The 22,442-nt window shown below is 42.2% G+C and overlaps 1 protein-coding gene across 4 annotated transcripts in view; it reads left to right on the top strand.

Annotated features, from left to right (window-relative positions):
* Positions 1-22,442, top strand: part of rabep1 (rabaptin, RAB GTPase binding effector protein 1) — a 126,533-nt gene that overhangs the window by 2,886 nt on the left and 101,205 nt on the right. For all 4 annotated transcript variants that reach the window (XM_063031545.1, XM_063031546.1, XM_063031544.1 and 1 more), the window contains exon 2: positions 20,140-20,271. In XM_063031545.1, coding sequence (XP_062887615.1) covers positions 20,140-20,271 — 132 coding nt within the window. The remainder of the gene's footprint in view (positions 1-20,139; positions 20,272-22,442) is intronic.

Raw genomic sequence — 22,442 nt, 5'->3', positions numbered from 1 at the left:
GTGTAGGGAAATGCTATAGCTGAGTTGTATTTATGTAATGTAAAGCATCCAAAATAATTTCAAAAAATGTATTAAAGATTGACATTGAGCTATATGAGGAGACATTTGGACTGTTGACCAAATGTTTTCAGCGGTGTTCATATAGGGGAAGAGGTCCAAGATTGGAATTTGATAGTTAAGACTTTAGACCTGAAGGCAAAGCTGAACTGACAAGAGGTACGTACCTGTCAATCTTGAGCTCGTTGGCTAAGGCCATGGAGTTTCAAAGTTCAAGATTGTACATAAGTATAAAGGAGAACAGAATAATTGTTACTGTGGATCCGATGCAGCACAAAAAACCTACAATGTAAATATATAAGATGGCTTATATGCATTAATTGTATGTCCATAGAGTGATGCTAGACTGTGCACAAGATGACTAAGGAAATAAAGTAATGAGTTAGGGGGATCAGCCTTGCTGCTTGGGGAAAGTAACTGTTTTTGAGTCTGGTTGTCCTGGAATGGATGCTACTTAGCCTCCTCCCTGATGGGAGTGGGACAAACGACCCTGAGTGTGGGGGGAGGGATCCTTCATGATTACAATCCCATTTCCGGCACCTTTCTGTGTATATGATCTTGATGGTGGGTAAGCTGGTGCCAGTAATGTGTTGGGAGGTTTTGACTGCTTTTGTGAGCCTTGCTGCCTGCTGCAGTACAGTTTCTGTACCATGCAGTGATGCTCTCTGCTGTGTGTCTGTCGATTGATGTGCATTTGTATGTGCAAAGTCCAGCTCTCTTTAGCTTCCTCAGAAAGTTGAGATGTTGGAGAGCTTTCTCGACTGAGTAGGGTCTGTTCTGGGACCATGAGAGGTTGTGTGTGATGTGGACACAGGAGTTTGAAACTGTTTGCAATTTCTACTGGGGGAAGGATTTGATTATATTAAAATCAAAGCATTGTTGGACAGCAACTAATGTAAACAACGTGTTTAGGGGAGGGTGCAAATTAATTTTTAGCCGGTAGATTTTTGACTAAGGGTGATGTAGAGTGGAAAGCAGGAGGGGTGTGGAATGAAGATTTTAAAAGCAGAAGAGCTTGGGAAGCAGTAAACATACTGGAAGTGTGAAGTCTTGGTGACAGAAAAGACTTGTGATCAGAAATGGAAGAGGCCAATTAGAGGCTTAGGCCTATCCGAAAGGATACACTTCTAGTGCAGCTCCTCTTCTGCATTGAGGTTACACCAAAAATTAAATACTTTTTAAAGTGGGAATTCAGAAGCTTGAATACGGTTGATGTTTTTTTTAAGGCTGGCACAATTCAAATGGCTTTTTATAAGATAGCTTTCAGTTTTCTATTGATATGACTACCACCCAGTTGCACTCACATCTTCTGTGATGAAGTGCTGTGAGAGGTTGGCCTAAGCAAGGACTTGGACCTGCTGCAATTTGCCTATCGCCACAGTAGGTCTACAGCGGATATAATTTCACTGGCTCTTCCCTCAGCCTTGTATCAACTGCACAATGGCAATGCATACTGACGGCTGTTGTTTGTTGATTATAGCTTAGTGTTCAACACCATCATACCCAACAAATTCCAAAACATGGGCCTCTGTACCTCCATCTACAACTCTATCCTTGAATTCCTCATCAGGAGCCTGCAGTCCTGGCAGTTCAGAAATAACATCTCCTTGCGGACAGTCAATACTGGTTCATTGGTGAGAAAGTCAAGGATCTAGCTGCAGAGGAAGGTACAGAGTCCCAGGTTTTGGAGCTTGTTGATCAGAACTGTGGGTATAATTGTGTTGAGCACTGAGCTGTAGTGGATAACCAGAAGCCCGATGTGGGTATTACTATTAGCCAGGTGATCCAAGGCCGAGTGGAGAGCCAGTGAAATTGCATCCACTGCAAATATGTAAATTGCAACAGGTCCAGATCCTTAGGCAGGAATTGACTTCAGCCATAACTAACCTCTCAAAGCACTTAATTATAGTAGATGTGAATACCAGTGGATGATAGTTGTTGAGGCCGCTCAGTTCCTCATCTTGGGCACTGTTGTGATTGTTGCCCTTTTGAAGCAGGTTGGTACCTCTGACTACAGCATTGAGAGATTGAATATGTCCTTGAACACTCCCACCAGTTCATTGGCACAGGTTTTCACTGTTCTATCAGATAGACCATCCAGTCAGAGGCCCAAGGAGAGATCTGATATCGGTTTTGATGATTGTGATTGATTTGGATAAATAAAAGATAGAAGAAATTATTTCCTTTGGGAGAATTAAGATGTCGAGATCACAGACTGGGAGTAAGGAATAAATTAGCTTGTATCAAGATTATGGAGTCTGAGCACAGAGGGACATGTTCAGTAGTAACATATGGAAGGGAACTTAATGAACAATGGTTGTAATGTCACAGGACAACACAGAGCAAGGACGGTGAAAGTAAGTGTTCCTTCTGTCTCATGATATGTGCTGCAGACAGGGTGGGTACCTGCTCTTAGACCAAAAATAATAAACCATAAACCAAAAGTCACTTAAAATGTTTGATAATGAATTCATTTAATCTGTTATTATACACCCTCTGCTAGACTAGATCTTGCATTCATGAGCACGAGAAAATCAGCAGATACTGGAAATCCAAATCAATACACACAATGCTGGAGGAACTCAACAGGCCAGGCAGCATTTATGGAAAAGAGTAAACTGTTGATGTTTCAGGCAGAGACCCTTCACGAGGTCCTAGTGAACTGTCTTGTCCTGAAACATCAACTGTTTACTCTTTTCCATGGATGCTGCCTGGCCTGCTGAGTTCCTCCAGGATTTTGTGTGTTGCTTTAGATCTTACATTTTCTAGTCTGTGACTGGAATTAACTGTAGAAAAGTTTCATAAGGTGTGGAAATTCAACAGTTCAAGCTGAGGTATTTTTCTGCATGTGAAACAAATACATCCATCACAATATTGTGGCTCACTGCTGTGTGCTGTCCAAATATGCACATAAATTAGTTTGTTTTGTTAATTTAAGTTTATTTGATTATGTTCTGTACAGAGTGAACCTTTGGCATACAAACCACAGAGCTATATGGTGCAGACTTCAAAGCCTGCTTCAGATAGTCCTGGGTGATGATCAGTTTGTTTGTTACGAGTGTTTTTGCCCATTAGCCCATCATAACTTTTTAAAGCCTGTGAATCCTGTTGGTCTAATTGCACTCAACTTGTATACTGATGTAAATATAGCCTAAAACATCATATCCTGTTAGATTCAATCAGCTTGCAGTTCCTTCCAGTGTTTGGCAATGTTCTCAGTCAAGACCATGACAGTGCCAGCTCAGTGTCATAACTCGTGCTCAAGTCTAGTCTGTTACTTTCACTTGGTTGGTTTGGTTTGGCGGTTTGAGTTCATTACTTCCTTATTTTGTCTAACTTTGTGTGTTGAATGATCACCCATCAGCATAATGAATGGTAGAGCACACTAGTCAAGCCAGTTGGCCTACTCTTAAGATTTAATGCAGTACCAATGTTGTTGCCAATGTTCACTGCATCATTAATTAAGTCAAAATGAAGAAAGCTGAAGGTTTAAGTCTTCTGTTGAAAATTTCAAGGGCACAGAAACAATTTTCAGACACTTGATATTACTTCATTAATTTTGTTATGAACAGTATACAAGAGCACAAGGAAAAAAGGAGTAGGTCACATGGCCCCTCAGCTTCCTTACTGTTCATTTGGGCAGCACAGTGCCTCAGCTTGGAAAGCAACTGCCTCACAGCTGTAGCGACCCAGGTTCGGTCCTGACCTATGATACTGTCTGTGGAATTTATAAATTCTTCCTCTAATCTCGTGGCTTTTATCTGGTTGCTCCAATGTCTTCCTGAGTCTGAAAGCCATGTGAGCTGGTAAGTTAATTGTCCACTGTGAATTGCCTTTAGTGTAGGTAAGTGTTGGAGTCTGAGGGGGAGGAGTTGATGGGAATATGGAGAAAAGAAAATAGATCAGGGTAGCATTAGTCAGAAAAAAGCTGTTTGATATTTGGCTCAGTCTCAGTAGGCTGAAGTGTTGATGGGACTTGATATGAAAGCCCGTCTACCTCAGAGTTCAACTCCACTTCCATGCCAGATGCCATAACCCTCAGTTCCCTGTTCCTATAAACTATCTACCTCCACTTTAAATACCTCCAATAATTAAGCCTCCTAAGAAACAATTCCTAGACACCTCAATTTTAAATTGCCATCCCTTTATTTTATAATGATGACTGTGTTGATTGAAAGTCTTCCAGATAGCTCAATGTTTACACTGTCATGTCCACTTGGGATTTTCTGTTTCAATAAAATCACCCCTCATATTTCTAAATTCCAAAGTCTTCAAATTCAATTTTAGCTGTCTGTGGTAGGGCTATCCTGCCACCCCAGGCATTAGCCATGTGAATCTTTTGGACCATCTCCAGTGCAACTGTATCTTACACAAGGGGCACAGTACTCTAGTTGTGGTTTCAGCATCAGGATTTTCACTAACATACATTAAGACATTTGTTTTATGGCAGCAGTACAATGCAAGATATAAATGACAATGAATTACAATAAATAGAGCAAAAGACAAATAATTCAAAATGGACCATTCACTAATCTCATGGTGGAGGGGAAGAAGATGTTCTTAAAATATTTTGTGTGGGTTTTTAAGCTTCAGTACTACCACGGCTGGTAGGGTTTTTAATGATGGATGCAGGTCCATCCCAGGCTATCATGCAATCAGTCAGAATACTCTTCACTGTACTTTGGTAGAAATCTCAAAGACTAGAGTCTTTGACATACCCAATCTTCTGAAACGCTAAATGAAATAGAGCTGAATAGATTGTCTGAGATATTGACATCCAACAACTTGAAGCTGCTCACTGCTAATAATAATCAGTGGTCTTACTGATGTTGAATTTGAGGTTATTGCAACATAACTTAACGAGCCGATCTTTCTCACTCCTGTACCGGGGGTCCCCAACCTTTTGTGCACTGTGGACTGGTTTAATATTGACAATATTCTTGTGGACCTCACGTGCGTTCAAGTTCAGCAGTGGGTGTGACGGAATGAGGAAAGGTGCAGCTGACTCTTATCGGTTCATATCGCCAAATATATCATTTCCTGGTGGCCCGGTGGTTGGGGACCACTGCTGTACACCACCTCATTGCTATCTGAGATAATGCCAATGACATTGGTGCCATTGGATTTGTAGATGTCATAGCTACGCAGTCATAACTGTCGAAGGAGTAGAACAGTGGGCTAAGCATGCATCCTTGAGGTTGCAGAGGTCGAGAGGCCCATGTTTTGAAGTTTGCAGACTAGTAGTGAGGTGACGATGGTGTTGAATGCTGAGCTGTAATTGATAAGCTGTAGTGTGATGTATATTTCGTGGTTTACCATGTTCAAAGCTGAGGTGAGAGCCAGTAAGATAGTACCAACTGTAGACCTGTTGTATGCAATTTGCTGCAGGTCTAGGTCCTTGCTCAGGCAGGAGTTAAATCTAGCCATGGCCAATGTCTTAAAGCACTTCATCACAGATGTGAGTGCTAATGGGTAATAATTATTGAGGCAGCTCACCCTGCTTTTTTTGGGCACTGGTATAATTGATGCCCTTTTGAAGCAGATAGGAAGCAGTGAGAGGTTAAAGATGCCCTTGAACATTCCAGCCTGTTGGCCGACATAGGTTTTTGGTACCCTGCCAGATACACCACTGGGGCCTGACGCCTTGCGAGGTTTTACACTCTTGAAGAATGTTATGATGTCAGTTTCCGAGACAGAGATCACAGGGTCAGCAGATACTATTGGGTTTTCCATAGGTTCTGCCTTTCGAAGTGTGTAGAATAGGTATTGAGACCATTGGGAAGTGAAGCATTGCTGCCATTTATGCTTTTGGAAGTAATGGTCTGCAAGCCATGTTACAGCAGTCGTACATCTGATTGTCTGTAATTTCTTACGGAACTACATTGTCACTCTCATCATGGCTTTCCAGAGGTCATACCTAGACTTGTAGAGTTGTGGATCACCAGCCTTCAATACCACAGATCTGACCCTTAGACTGAATATCTCTTATTGTTGGCTACTGCATTGTGAGGACTCGGTATGTTTTCAAAGACTGACACTCATCCATGCAGGTCTAGATGAAATTGGTGGTGAGTGTAACATATTAGTCTAGATCCGAGGATGAATCCCTGAATATGATTCAGTCCACTGATTCAAAGCACTTCTGTAAATGCTCCTCCGCTTTATAATAACAACAATGTCTATTTCCAAACTCCTTGCAATAAAGACCACTGTTAGGTTTGATTTTCCAACTACACTCTACACTTGTTTTCCAGCCATTAAACGCTTAGTTATAACAATACTGTTATTCTCCCCATATTGCCCTTCCCCTCCAGCCCACCCAGATTCTACAACTCAACAAAACAGGAGCAATTTACAGTGGCCAATTAATGTACCAAACCTCAAGTATTTGGAACATGGGAGGAAAACAAACCTGCATGGTCACAAGGAGAGAGTGCAAACTCCCCACTGCACTGGTGGTCAGGATTGAATCCAGATTACCAGAGCCGTGAGGCAGCTACACCATTGTGCTGCCCTCAATGTTAAAATGTGTACGTTATCACTACACAAATCATTATTTTGATGTGACTCTCACCTTTCTCTACAACCTCCCCTGATATTGAGTAAACCATTCCTTTTCCCTTTAGGTTCTTTTCCATTTGCCAAAGCACTGATTGAGCTACTGAGTGCCCCGTAGAACTCCAGCAACAGTATTTTCCATGCTATGATTTTTTTGGTGAATTTTATTCCATGACTCTTTACTGAATTACATAAAAATTATTGCGAATAAGCATGGAAAAATGCTTGAAAGTATGTGTTCTTACGGCAGTTATGTGACTATCTATTGAATGGTGAAAGGCCTTGCTAGAGTGGATGTGAATGGTGAGGAATTTCTTTAGCCAAAGAGTGGTTAATGTGCAGAATTCTTTGCCATAGGCAGCTGTGGAGGCCAAACCTTTATGTATATTTAAGGCAGAGGTCGATAGATTCTGGATTGGTCAGGGCATGAAGGGATACGGGGAGAATGCAGGAGACTGGGGCTGAGAGGAAAATTGGATTAGCCATGATGAGATGGCGGAGAAGACTTGATGGTGTAATTCTGCTCCTTTGTCTTGTGGTTTTATCTACCAGAACACATTCCTGTTGATAGTGCTTTCTCAAAAGCAGAGATCAAGTTAAAATGTGCATTGTTCCAGATCAGATTAATGCAATCTAACTTCATCACAAACATTCAACTATGCGTTCATTTAATGCAGTCTGAGAACACCAAAGATGTTTAAGTATTCACCCAGAATGGGCTTCAGCCATTATGGAAGCATTTGCTGGAATTTCCATTCACAGTCAAGAGAAAATGTGCAGATGTTGGAAATCTGAGCAACACACACACACAATGTTGGAGACACTCAGCAGGCCAGGCAGCATCTATGGACTGAAGGGTCTTGGCCCTTTCTAATGTTAACTCTTTTTTCCCTCTCCCCCCTCTCCCCCCTCTCCCCCCTCTCCCCCCGCCCCCCCAGACACTTCCGGGTCTGACTATTCCCAGCATACTTGTTATTTCATTTTTTTGTATTCAAGATAAATGTCCAGTGAATTGTTTGTCTATCATTGTGCAACCCTGTGTTGTATTGAGGAAAAGCTGCATTCTTATCGACTGACTCTGTCTCTGAAGACACCTTATTTACAGATGTCTATTATAAACCCACTGACTCTCATAGTTAATTTGGACTATACCTCTTCTCATCCTGTTACTTGTAAAGATGCCATCCCCTTCTCTCAATTCCTTGACTCCACTGCATCTGCTCTCAAGATGTGGCTTTTCATTGCAGAGAAGAAGATGTCCTCCTCCTTTAAAGAAAGGGGCTTCCTTTTCTTCACCATCAATACTGCCCTCAATTACATTACTTCCATTTCATGCACCTCTGCCCTCACTCCATCCTCTCACTACCCCCCCAGGGATAGTGTTTCTCTTCCACCTCACCAGCCTCTGCGTCCAGCACATAATTCTCTGGAACTTCCGCCATCCCCAATGGGATACCACTACCAAACACATCTTTCCCTATGCCCCTCTTTCCGCATTCCACAGGGATTGCTCCCTACGCGACTTCCTTGTCCATTTGTCCCTCCCCACTAATCTCCCTCGTGGCACTTATCTGTGCAAGCGGAACAAGTGCTACACCTGCCCCTACACCACCTCCCTCGCTATCATTCAGGGCCCCAAACAGTCCTGCCAGGTGAGGCGACACTTCGCTTGCGAGTCTGTTGGGGTCATCTACTGTGTCCAGTGCTGTCGATGTGGCCTCCTGTGTATCAGTGAGACCTGGCATAGATTGGGGAACTGCTTTGCTGAGCACCTACCAGAAAAAGTGGGATCTCCCAGTAGCCACCCATTTTAATTCCATTTCCCATTCCCATTCAGACATGTCAGTCCATGGCCTCCTCTACTGTCATGATGAGGCCATACTCAGGTTGGAGGAACTTCCGGTAATGCCCCCCCCTTCACCATTCCCCGTTTCCTTTTCCTCTCTCACCTTATCTCCTTACTTGCCCATCACCTCCCTCTGCTGCTCCTCCCTTTCTTTCTTCCTTGGCCTTCTGATTCCCCTTTCTCCAGCCCCTACATCTTTCACCAATCTTTCCAGCTCTTTACTTCACCCCTCTCCCTCCCCCCACCCCCGTGGTTTCATTTATCAACTTGAGTTGCAACCTTCCCTCCGCCCCCCGCAGCTTCTCACTCTGACTGCTCATCTATTTTTTTCAAGTCCTGATGAAGGGTCTTGGTCCAAAGCATGGACTGTACTCTTTTTCGTATATTTAGCCTGGCCTGCTGAGTTCCTCTAGTATTGTGTGTTTCACATTTAACAACTGTTCTGTATGCGTGCCATTATATTACAGAGGTAGGCTGTATTTAAAATTTCTTTGATCTTTGCCCATATTTCAACCAAGATACATCATGGTGAATCTATTCATTCATTACATTTAGCTGTACTAAAAACTTGGTAAGTTACTGTATCTGTTTGAAAAGCTTGGTTAATAAAGGGATAAAATACAGTTGCAAGAAAATAAACCAGTGAACTGTTTGCTATTATTTTGGTTTTCTGCATTAATTACTCAAAGTATGGTTTGATCTTCATCTAAGCCATCATAATAGTTTAGGTAGACAAACACAATTTATCTAAACAAGTAACACAAGCAAATGTTCTTTTCATGTCTTTATTGAACGCATTCACAGTCCAGGCTAGGAAGAGTATGTGAACCCTTGTATTTAAAACTGGTAGAACCTCCTTTAGCATCTGCTGTTTTTTAATCATGCACCTTTTTGGAAAGTTCTTGTCTCAGTTGGCCATATAACAACTATTTAATCTATTTTCACAGTTGCAATCAAGCCTGTTGCATAACTGTACCTTGTCTCCAATTCAGTGCTGCATAGATTGTGAGCACTTTAGGGGGTTTTCTGAGAAGTCATTGCAGACTTTTTCCATTATAGGGTCTAATTAATGTGATAAATAATCAGATGTTCAACTTTAATGTTAGTGAAAGGTAAACATTGCCTGGGAACAAAAGACACTGAACAATTTGTCACATCAACTTCAAAATAATCCATTTATATTAATGATTCTGACAGTAAGGCATTCCTACTATGCTGGAATATTAGCAGAGACTTTAGGCTCTGGTCTCTTGATATAGCATTCAACTTAAAAATTATTTTAAAAATTTTTCTCAGCTACCATAGATACAACAAAATTCAGTTCCTTAAGTGCATAGATTGAAGCTTTCCTATGAATAGAATTGTATGCTTCAGAACTGATTACTTATTAAGTAGAATTGGGGCATCAAGTACTGTTGTCCATTCCAAACTAAACCTTCTCAGGTTTAGTGAAGAAAATATAAGAGATCGGAAGAGTTTAAAAGCCACCATTTCAAGTAGAGTAACACACATAAAAGTTGCTGCTGAATGCAGCAGGCCAGGCAGCATCTCTAGGACGAAGGGTCTCGGCGGGAAACGTCGACTGTACCTCTTCCTAGAGATGCTGCCTGGCCTGCTGCGTTCACCAGCAACTTTGATGTGTGTTGCTTGAAATTCCAGCATCTATAGGAATTCTATAGGAAGAAGTACAGTCGACGTTTCGGGCTGCATCCTGACGAAGGGTCTCGGCCCGAAACGTCGACTGTACCTCTTCCTATAGATGCTGCCTGACCTGCTGCATTCCACCAGCATTTTGTGTGTGTTGCTTGTTATTTCAATGCATTATTTTTGAACTGGAGATAGTCTTATAGTAATACTGATAGTGTTTAGAGTCTTATTGTTACTAATCTGTCCTTTATAACCTAAGGTTCTGATCTCAAATGCCTTTTCAAATAATCCCTTCTGTGTATGTCCTTTCATGTCCTTGATATCACCTTAATTAAGTTGTGCAAAACTGGTTGTCACATTCTTTCTGTTGGCTAATCAATGTTTTATAGAGGTGTAGCATAACCCTTCTCTTCTTATCAGTTTGTGTCTGAAATGTCACAGTCTGTCTAATTTTACAAATGCTGTCATTTAAATTGCTTTTCCAGCATTCTGTTTCTATTTCATATTTTGGTTTAATTGCATCTTGCTCTTTGTAAAACAGAATTCTAATGTTCTAATGTTGTTCCAATAGATGAAGTTTTAAATGTAGGCCCATAAGTCTTCCATTCTACATATTTTGAATGTGTACGTTCTTCATTCCAAAGTGCAACATCACACAGTACTTCATTTAACGTATTTTATTAACCTGTTGATCCCCTCAGAATTGTGTAGTGTCAGTGTTTCCGCTAAGATGCGTGTGTCAGTGTGGACACATCTTTTGCTACTAGCACACAGATGAATTGAAACTGTGCGCAAAAATTGTCATCCTCTACCTCATTGGCACGTTAAGTATATTTTACAATCGTACACAATCATGTTTCCTTTTCTGGTTTCTCATGCAGACGGTGCTTGCGATGATTTGTCTGCAGATCTTACAACTGGCTTATTTATAATGTTTTTATCAAAGAAATTATTGATTTATTATGTCAAATTCCAAAGAAGCAAAGGGTGTGAAGCGCAAAAAAACTGCTAGTTCATTTAATGGGGAATGGCTTAATGGAACAGTAGAAACTGCTACACTGAAAGCTCATGAGGTCAGGAACGTGTAGCTACGAGAAATATTTATGTACAATACAGAAACTGGTGTTACTTGCGTGTATTGTCGTGATGCAAAATTTGCAAATGGAAAGAAGTGCGTGATATTTGGAAACTTGACTTTTTAAACTGTCATATAGGGAGCAAATAACATATGGACAATGTACAAAAGCTCTGGCGAGAAAATCCTTCATTACCCACTATAGGCCTGCTATGTATGTTTTGTGAGCGTGCAGATGAATGAGAGGGAAAATGGTCAAACCCAGAGGAGACCAAAGTTCTTATTGACACTGTTAAAATGAATGCCTCTATATATAAGATTCAGTGTGCACATGTCACTGGGGGAAAAAGCACAGCACAAGATTTTTTGCACACTGGTCATTACAAATTAGAGGGAAGATTGTGATTGGTCCTATTTTTGTTTCATACGTGCCTTTAGCAAAGGACCCTGGAAATCACTGATTGTTTCTCATATCTTGGAAGCTGCCTCTCCAGCTGCTGATGAAATTTCCTGTTGTCTTCTGTATTCCCCATTGTCAATGTTTTGCACAACTACATAAAACTTATGGCAGCAAGGAACCTTGCACTCCCATGTGTTTCAGAGATTTAGACTGCTTTGCAGCAAATCACCTTGAGGCACTTGATGCTACCAGTGATGTCTCTGCAAACTCTCAGATGTATATATTTAAACAGCTCTTAAACATAGTAATTGTATCCAATTCCATCACCACTTCTGGCATTGTCTCCAGATATATTGCCATAGAGAGATACAGCTGGGCATTAGGGGCCTTTCAGTCCATTGAGGCTGTATTGACTGTCAACCACCCATGTGCTCTGATCCTACTTCATTTTTCTTCCCATTGTCCCCCCATTATCATGAATTTTCCTAGATTCCACCAATCACCTATGCAGTAAGGCCAACTTACCAGCAGACCTGACTTTGTAATATGGAGAAAATTGGAGCAGCCAGAGAAAATCCACATAGTCATGGGGAGACCATGCAAACTCCACGCAGACAGGATGCTGAGATCTACTGAACTTGGGTCTCTGGGCACTGAGGCACTGCCTGTACTAGCTGCGCAAGTGTGTTTCCCACTCTGTCTCTGTATGATAGTGTGTGCCAATATCACCCCTCAGACTCCCTTCAGATCTCTTTCCCCTCGCCTTGATACTATAACCTTGTTTTTGATACCCCTGCTATGGGGAAAAGATTCTGATTACTACCTTATCCATGGCACTCATAATCTGTACTTCTGCCAGGTAAATGACCCCATCACCACCTCTTTCGTTCTTGTGATGGACTAGTCTGAAACTGCCACCTTCGGCAGACCCTTTCATTTCTGGGCATTGATTTCTCTATACCGGGTTGTGATGCAACTAGTTAGGGTACTCTCCACTGTGCATCTATAGAATTTGGTGACATTCCAAATCTAGGCAAGCTTCTAAGAAAGTAGAGGTGTTGTCATGCCTTCTTTCAGAAGCTGGTGGGGAAACTCCTCGTTGGGTCTCAACACCTCCCTCTGCAATTGAATACTGGACTTCTTAACAGTAAGGTGATGGTCAGTCCATGTAGGCAGAAATGCCTCTTGTCCCATTATGGTGAGCATTGGTGCTCAGCCTGCTGCTGTCACAGGATCCAGCTCAAACCGGGTCATCAAGTTTGCGGATGACAGAACAGTGGTTGGCCTTATCAACAACGACGAAGAGACTGAGTATAGAGAGGAAGTGGAGTGACTGGTAGTTTTGTGTGAGAAGAACAACCAAAGTTGAACGTGGAGAAGGCCAAGGAAAGTGTAGACAGACCATCCCCCTCTGTGAATACATGGCTTCTCCGTAGAGAGTTAAGTGCTCCAAGTCCTGGGAGTTCACATCATGGATTACCTCACCTGGTCACCTCCCTGAACAAGAAGGCAGAGCACTGCTCCACTTCCACTTCATAAGAAGATTAAGGCAAGTAAGTCTCTCTTCTCCTCGCCCCCCCCCCATCTGAACTGCATTTTACAGGAGCACCATGGAGAATGTTATGATGTTGCACCTCCATCTGATATGGGAGCAGTCGAACATCAGACCAGCTGAGAGGGTCATAGGGGTCTCCTGCCATCCATCAGGGACATTTATCAGGAGTGCTGCATATGCAGGGCCCTTAGTATTATTAAGGATCCCACCCATCCATCCAGGATCCTTTCTGGCTTTCTACCATCAGGCAGGAGACTGCAATGCATAAAAACAATAACAGTCAGGATGAGAAACAATTTCTTCCCCCAGGCCATTAGGCCTCTGAACTCCCTGCTGCATCGTATTTGAAGTGTCACTGGTTAATTTGCTCTAGTGTGATGTTTAAAATTAATGCACTGTAGTTTGTAACTTATGTGTGATTCATCTGTAGATTTTATCTTCCCTTGATAAGTTATCGTGTGTTGCGTATTATGTGCTTTACACCCTGGTTCGAAGAAACGTCGTCTCGTTTCTAAATACATTATTTGATTACGTATATATGTTTTATGTGACAATAAACTTGACCTTATGATGCCACTTGCATTCTGATCCCAGGAGAGATCCTCTGATATATTAACATCATGGAGCTTAAAGTTACTTAACTTCTTCACCTCTGATTCCCTAAGGAGAGCTAGCTCATGGACCTCTGACTTCTTCCTTCAGCTGTGGATGATAAGCTCTATTCACCAACATTCCTCAATACCCTACCATTTACTGGATATGTCCTAGCATCATTTGACTTGTCAAAATGCATCACTTCAGACTTGAAGGGGTTAAATTCCATTTGCCAGTGCTCCACTAAACTCTATAGCTGATCTATATCCTGCTGCAGTCTTCCTTAGCATCATCAGTTTTTGTTCCATCTGCATATTTGCTAATCATACCTCCAATAGTCACATCCAAGTCATTAATATATCACAAACGGCAAAGATCCCAGCACTGATCCTATGGTGTGTGTCAGTCACCAAGCCCCCCAAGCACCTGCACTGTGTGCTGAGCTCTGTCATGGAAAGACATTACTAAGCAGATGGAGGAAAAATTTCAAGGTATTCTCAAAGCCTTTCTGGCTTGCAAATCCCCACTTATTCCTGCTTAAAGCAGAGAAGTAGCGTTCGGGATCGACCAGGAACCAAGTCCATGCATTGGAGCTACATGGAAGCCCTTCATAAATAGTGGAAGCAGGTCACCAACTCATAAGCTGCCCCTGTGCACATCTGTTAGTTACTAGCTGCTCTGTGATGGAGTCTGTGACTCCTACATGTGTTCTGTTGGTTCTCAGTTACAGAAGTGAAAGTGGAAGCAAGTCATCTTTAACCTTGAGGGACTGCCTGAGGGCTGGAAACTGAATGAGAATGTCTCCTCCTGCACATTCATAACAAACATGGCATAATCTTCTTCTGCTCCAGACATTCTATTTTGTCTTGCAGCTCAGCTAGCAGTGACAAGTAGAGAGTATGATGCCCTTGTGTGTACACAGTATGAGGTTTTGTGCTTAGCCTCCTGCTGTACTCGCTTTAAACTTATGACTGAGTCTAAGTTTGCTGATGACACCACTGTTGTTGGCTGAATCAAAGGTGGTGGTGAATCAGCATGTAGGAGGGAGATTGAAAATCTGGTTGAATGGTGCCACAACAACCACCTCTTCCTTAATGTCATCAAAGCCAAGGAATTGATACTGGCTACAAGAGGAAGAAACCAGAACTCCATGACCCAGTCCTTATCAGGGTTTGGGAGATGGAGAGGGTCCGTAACTTTAAATTCCTTGGTGTTATCATTTCAAAGGATCTATCCTGGAACCAGCAACATAGTGCCATTACAAAGAAGGCACAACAGCGTCCCTATTTTCTCAGAAGTCTGCGCAGATTTAGCATGTCTTATAAGATGTTGTCGAAGTTCTAAAGGTGGAGAGTACACTGAGTGGTTGCATCAAAGCCTGGTATGGAAGCACCACTACCCAAGAATGGAAAAGCCTCCAAAAAATAGTCATTTCAGCCCATTCTGTCACAAGAAAATCCCTCCCCACCATTGAGCACATCTAGGAGTGTTGCCACAGGAAAGCAGCATCCAAGGACCTCCATCATCCAAGTCCTGCTCTGTTTTTGCTGCTTCCAACGGCAAGGAGGTTCAGGAGGCTTGGGTCTCACACCTCAAGGTTCAGGAACAGTTGTTACCCTTCAGCTGTCAGCCTGTTGAACCAGCGTGGTCAACTTCATTCATCTCAGCACTGAAGTGGTTCCACAACCTGCAGCCTCACTTTCAGGGACTCTACAATTAATGTGAAACCACAAGACATAGGAGCAGAATTAGGCCATTCAGCCCATTGTGTCTGTTCTGCCATTCCATCAGTGCTGATTTATTATCCCTCTCAACTCCATTCTCCTGCCTGCTCCCTGTAACCTTTGACACCATGACGACCAAGAACCTATCAACCTCTGCTTTAAATGTATAAGAGCGACTTGGGTCACCACAACCATCTGCAGCAGTGAATTCCACGGATTCACAATCCTCTGGCTAAAGAAATTTTTCCTCATGTCTTCTAAATAGACGTCCCTCTATTCTGTGGCTGTGCCCTATGACCTGAGACTCGCCCCACTATAGAAATCATCCTCTCCATATCCACTCTCTGGCCTCTCATTATTCGATGGGTTCCAATGAGATTTCCCCTCATTTTTTCTAAACTCCATCAAGTACAGGCCCAGAACAATCAAACGCTCCTCATATGTTAACCTTTCCATTTGCTAAATTTATTCTCATGAACCTCCAATGCCAGCAACTCTTAGATAAGGGGCCCTAAACTCCAATACTTCAACCGCAGTCTGACCAAGACCTTATAAAACTTCAGCATTGCATCCTTGTTGTTGTATTCCAATCCTCTCAAAGAGTGCTAGCATTCCATTTGTCTTCCTCACCACATTCTTCTGCCTCCCTCCCTTGAAGAGTGATGTGACATTTGCATTTTTCCAGTCCTCTGAAACCATTTCACAATCTAGTAATTCTTGATAGATCATTACAAATGTCTCCACATTCTTTTCAAATACTGTACCTTTTTCAGAACACTGGGGCATAGCCTATCCGGTCCAAGTGACGTATCTACCTTCAGACCTTTCAACTTCCCAAGCACATTCTCCTCAGTGCTACCAGTTACACTGACTTCTGCCCACTGCACCTCTCTAATTTCTGACATCTTTAGTATCTTCCACAGTGAAGACTGACGCAAAATACTTAAGTTTGTCTGCCAATTCTTTATCCTCCATTACCACCTCTCCAGTGACATTTTCCAGCAGTCCCAATATTCACTCTTGCTTCTCTTTTACTCTGTGTATCTGACCTTCAGACCATAAGATATTAGGAACAGAATTAGGCCATTCAGTCCAACAAATCTGCTCCACCATTCCATCATGACTGATTTATTATTCCTGTCAAACCCATTGTCTTGTCTCTTCCCCGTGACCTTTAATGCCCTGATTAATTAAAAACCTATCAATCTCCGCTTTAAATGTATCAAATGACTTTTCTTGCATAGCCATCTGTGGCAATGAATTGCACAGATTCACCACCCTCTAGCTAAAGACATTTTTCCTCATCTCTGTTCTAAATGGATGTCCCTGAATTTTGGGGCTACGCCCTCTGGTCCTAGATTCCTCCACTATAGGAAACATTTGTTTCATATCAACTCCATCTGGGCCTTACAATAGATTTCAATGAGATCCCCCCCTTAGTCTTCTAAACTCCAGCAAAAACAGGCCCAGAGCCATCAAACACTCCTCATGTGTTAACTCTTTCATTACTGGGGTCATACTCATGAACCTCTGGTGCCTCTCCAATGCCAGCATATCTTCTTGGATAAGGGGTGCTTATCTTTTTAGATAAGGGGTGCCAAAACTGCTTGCTCCTTGGCTTTGGTGACATTGGGTGAGAGGTGGTTGTTGTGGCACCATTCACCAGATTTTCAATCTTCCTCCTAAATGCTGATTTGTCACCACCTTTGATTCGGTCAACACAAGTCCAAGTGTGAAATGATCTCTGTCTGCTCACTCTTCCTTTTGAGAATATTCTATAACTGCTCTGAGACACCCTAGCAGCTGGGATGCAACACACCAACCTGGCGTCTCTTTCCAGGCCACATAATTTTCTGTCCATCTCCCTATAGAGTTTCCTATCACTATAGCTCTACCCAACTTGACCCTTCCCTGTTGCGCCTCAGAGCTAGCCACATTACCTCTGGCCTGGCTTCTGTTGCTATGTCCTAATGGGCAATTTCCTCAGCAGTATCCAAATGGATATACTTGTGTGGAGTGGCCACAGGAGAACACTGCACTAACTGCTTACTCCCCTTGTGGTGGTCACCCATTCATCTGAAACCTGCATCTGGTGTGACTACCTCAGTAAAAGTCTTATCCAAGAGGTTTTCAGCCTCCCAGAAGGTCCCAAGTGCATGCAGTTGCAGCTCTGGTTCCTTGACCTTGTCAGTAGGAGCAGAAGTTGGGTGCAACTTGTAGATGTAGTTAGGTACCCTGGAATCCCACATTTTACAGCAGGAGCATTCCACTGCCTAAACTACTATCCTGCCAACACTTGTTATTGTCTCTAACTTCTTGAGCTTAAGTTCTAAATCAATTAAATGATTGCAAATGACTCAGCCCCCTGAGCCTCCGTCTGTTTTCGTCGAAGCCTGTTGAGCCAAAGCCTGACCACTCTTAATACTGGCCTATTCCAATAATGGGCAGTCTGCTTACATCTTGTTTTTTTTTATTGGCCCTTGCTAAGTTATAATAACTCAAGCAATCTCCTGCTTGGCAGACAAGTCCCAATAAGCTTCGTTCATTTTTTATACCTGGCACATAAAGTGCACAAGGAACTGTCGTCAACTCATGTCCTCGGCATTATTTATTTGTTTATGTTTGTATTGTTTATGTATTTGCACATTGGTTGTTTGTCAGTCTTTGCATCGATTCCATTGCATTTCTTTGTTCTATTGTGAATACCTGCAAACAAAAATGGATCTGAGTAGTATGTGGTGACATATATGTACTTTGATAATAAATTTACTTTAAACTTGCTCTCTTGCTGAACCAATGAGTATGGTTTTCACTCAGCCACACTATCTGTCACATTTCTAATCGATCGTCACCATGAAGTCAACAAAATGTAGCCTGCTACTGCATACTCCACCGTATCATTGCAACCTTTATCTATACTGATTTGCATATCTAGCTTCAGTTTTGCAAAAGCTCTCCTTGCTATTGTTTCCTGTTCAGCCTTAGGTTGTAAAGTATCTAACTGCCGCCCTGCTGTTCCTATTTTGGATTCTGTTATGTGACTGTAAACTTGTTTTCTGCTCTTCCTAACCACCCTTGAACCTTGATGATCCCTGCCCTTGATAACGCACTGTGGTCTTTGTGCTTCTTACCCCAGTAATTTATTTTAGTTCTGTGTATCTCCCAATCCTTCTGCTCCATTGTTACCAGTTGTTGTGCCCACTGCTAGGGTCATATCACCACTAACCAAATCCTCCTTACTAAAAGCATTCTTTTATTCAGTCCCCATATGAAGTCTTTGATTATGCTTAAGGCTTTTCCAGTATCTCTTTTTCATTGCCCATCTCTTGTCCTTTTCCAAAAAATATTCGAAAGGTGTAGCTGCTCCTCTTAATGCTTGAGGATTATGTAAGTTTTCACAGTGCCCTTTTTTAATATAAGGTTATTGTTATTTTTATTTTGTATACTTGGCTCTTCAGGATAAGTTTACTTTCATTTTTATTTTAGTTACATTAAGAAGTCAATAGACAATAGTTGCAGGAGTAGGCCATTCAGCCCTTCAAGCCAGCACCGCCATTCACTGTGATCATGGCTGATCATCCACAATCAGTACCCTTTTCCTGCCTTCTCCCCATATCCCTTGACTCAGCAATCATTAAGAGCTCTATCTAACTCTTTCTTGAAAGCATCCAGAGAATTGGCCTCCACTGCCTTCTGAGGCAGAGCATTCCACAGATCCACAACTCTCTGAGTGAAAAAGTTTTTGCTCAACTCTGTTCTAAATGGCCTACCCCTTATTCTCAAATTGTGGTCTCTGGTTCTGGACTCCCCAAACATCGGGAACATGTTTCCTGCCTCTGGCGTGTTGGGTATGGAAGCATCAATGCCCTTGAATGGAAAATCCTACAAACAAAATAGTGGATGCAGCTTGGTCCATTACGACTAAAACCCTCCCCACCACTGTCTACATGAGGCGTTGTTTCAGGAAAGCAGCATCCATCATCCGAGATCCCCACCACCGAAACTAGGCTCTCTTCTTGCTGTTGCCTTCAGGAGGAAGTTACAGGAGCTTCTGTTCTCACCACCAGGGACAGTTACTTCTGCACAACCATCAGGCTCCTGAACCAAAGAGGATCGTTACACTCAATTTCACATGTCCTGTCATTGAAGTGTTTCCTCAACCTGTGGACTCTTCACCTCATGTTTTTGATGTTTATTGCTTATTTATTATTATTATTATTATTTCTTTTTTGTTGTCTTTTGCACACTGGCTGAATGCCTGAGTTAGTGTGGTCTTTCATGATTTTTTTATGGATTTATTAAGTATGACTGCAAGAAAATGAATCTCAGGATTGAATATGGTGTCATTTATGTACTTTGATAATAAATGTACTTTGAAAGGTAACTTGGATGGTTTAATTTGCTTTGTTCCAAAGTGTGGTATACCGGCCAAGTACAGTTTCTCACTATTGTTTTAATTCTTATTAAAATGATCTGTAGAATATACGCTGTCTGTATGTCATGAGCTGAGATTGCATTGAAAGTTTGTTTCCTTCTGCTTTTGAGACCATATATTCAAGACCCTATTTTAAGATATTCAGCAAAACAGGCTTTGAAAGAGGAGGAAGTTCATAATGTTTGGTGCCTCTAGTTTTAGCTGCAGTTCATGTCCCATTGATCTGACTTTTTTTTCCTCTCTTCCAGTGGCCATGCTTCAGCAGCGACTAAAGGAGTTGGAGCAGGAAAAGGCTGATTACATGCGCAGGAAAGAACAGCTGGAATTAGAATTCAATCAGAAGAGAGCCAAATTCAAGGAGCTATATCTCGCTAAAGAAGGTATTCTTATTTGGCTGTGAATTCAGGGCTGTCAGAAAAGAACTTTAAATGGTAGTGAAGTGAAACAAGTTACTTTTAAGTCTGTGCTATAGTTAGCTGTGTAAAATCAAACCTTACAGCTGATGATGAGAATCTAGGAGAAAGCAGAGGTGCAAATACAATTAGAAAGGTTAAGTATCTATATTGTTGTCAGTTGTATAGCTTTGGCAGAGGAATAGCTTGCAGGTAAATTTCTTTTTCACCTGAGTATGATATGAAAGCCTGCTAAATTCTGGTGTGCAAGAATGGTCGTTTAGTTAGATTGATTGGTCTCACCTTTTGCACTGATTGCACTGCTGGCTGGTTGATGTATAATGTTATAAGTAATAATTCCACAATGGGAACTTGCTATTTCATCTTTCAGAGGTTAATTTTACCATATAACAAACCATATAACCATATAACAATTACAGCACAGAAACAGGCCATCTCGGCCCTTCTGGTCCGTGCCGAACTCTTACTCTCTCCTAGTCCCACCAACCTGCACTCAGCCCATAACCTTCCACTCCTTTCCTGTCCATATATCTATCCAATTTAACTTTAAATGACAACATCGAACCTGCCTCAACCACTTCTGGTGGAAGCTCGTTCCACACAGCTACCACTCTCTGAGTAAAGAAAATAATCTGCAGACGCTGTGATCAAAGCAACACTTTCAGTACGCTGGATGAACTCAGCAGGTCGGGCAGCATCAGTTAGAAACGATGAGTCGACGTTTCACGCTGGAACCCTTCGTCAGGACTGAAGAATGAAAGTTGGGGAAGGATTTGAAGAATGCTTGTAGGGTCAGTTGATAGACCAGTAATTTGAAAGACAAAGGGGTGGGGGAGGGGAAGCATTGACGTCACAGCCCTGAAAACAATGGGTGGTAGAAGAAGGAGGCGGAACCATGAGGGAGCTGGGGGAGGGAGTAGAGTGAAATAGGGATAGAGGAAGGGAGGGGGAGGGAATTACCAGAAGTTGGAGAATTCTGTGTTCATACTAAGGGGCTGGAAACTACCTAGACAGTATATGAGGTGTTATGCCTCATCATGGCAGTACAGGAGGCCATGTATGGACATATTTGAATGGGAGTGGGAAGCAGAGTTGAAGTGGGTGGCTACCAGGCGATCCTGTCTGTTGTGGCGGACGGAGTGGAGGTGCTGGATGAAGCGGTCTCCCAATCTGCGTCAGGTTTCACCGATGTAGAGGAGGCCGCACCGGATGCAATAGATGACCCTAGTAGACTCACAAGTGAAGTGTTGCCTCACCTGGAAGGACTGAGGAGAACAAGTGTTGCTCTGAGTAAAGAAGTTCCCCCTCATGTTACCCCAAAACTTTTGCCCTTTAACTCTCAACTCATGTCCTCTTGTTTGAATCTCCCCCACTCTCAATGGAAAAGGCCTAACCAAGTCAACTCTGTCAATCCCCCTCATAATTTTAAGCACCTCTATCAAGTCCCTCCTCAACCTTCTGCGCTCCAAAGAATAAAGACCTAACTTGTTCAACCTTTCTCTGTAACTTAGGAGATGAAACCCAGGCAACATTTTAGTAAACCTTCTCTGTACTCTCTCAATTTTATTGACATCTTTCCTATAATTTGGTGACCAGAACTGTACACAATACTCCAAATTTGGCCTTACCAATGCCTTATACAATTTCAATATTACATCCCAACTCCTATACTCAATGCTCTGATTAATAAAGGCCAGCATACCAAAAGCTTTCTTCACCACCCTATCCACATGAGATTCCACCTTCAGGGAACTATGCACTATTATTCCTAGATCCTTCTGTTCTACAGCATTCTTTAATGCCCTACCATTTACCATGTATGTCCTATTTTGATTAGTCCTACCAAAATGTAGCACCTCACATTTTTCAGCATTAAACTCCATCTGCCATCTTTCAACCCACTCTTCTAACTGTCCTAAATCTCTCTGCAAGCTTTGAAAACCTACCTCATCATCCACAACACCACCTATCTTAGTATCATCTGCATACTTACTAATCCAATTTACCACCCCATCATCCAGATCATTAATATATATGACAAACAACATTGGACCCAGTACAGATCCCTGAGGCACACCGCTACACACCGTCCTCCAATCTGACACACAGTTATTCACCGCTATTCTCTGGCGTCTCCC

The sequence above is a fragment of the Mobula hypostoma genome, chromosome 23, assembly GCF_963921235.1.
Source record: "Mobula hypostoma chromosome 23, sMobHyp1.1, whole genome shotgun sequence".
NCBI classification, from domain to species: domain Eukaryota; kingdom Metazoa; phylum Chordata; class Chondrichthyes; order Myliobatiformes; family Myliobatidae; genus Mobula; species Mobula hypostoma.
Note: the sequence above shows the minus strand (reverse complement) of the source record. Positions and strands in the feature narration are given on the sequence as shown.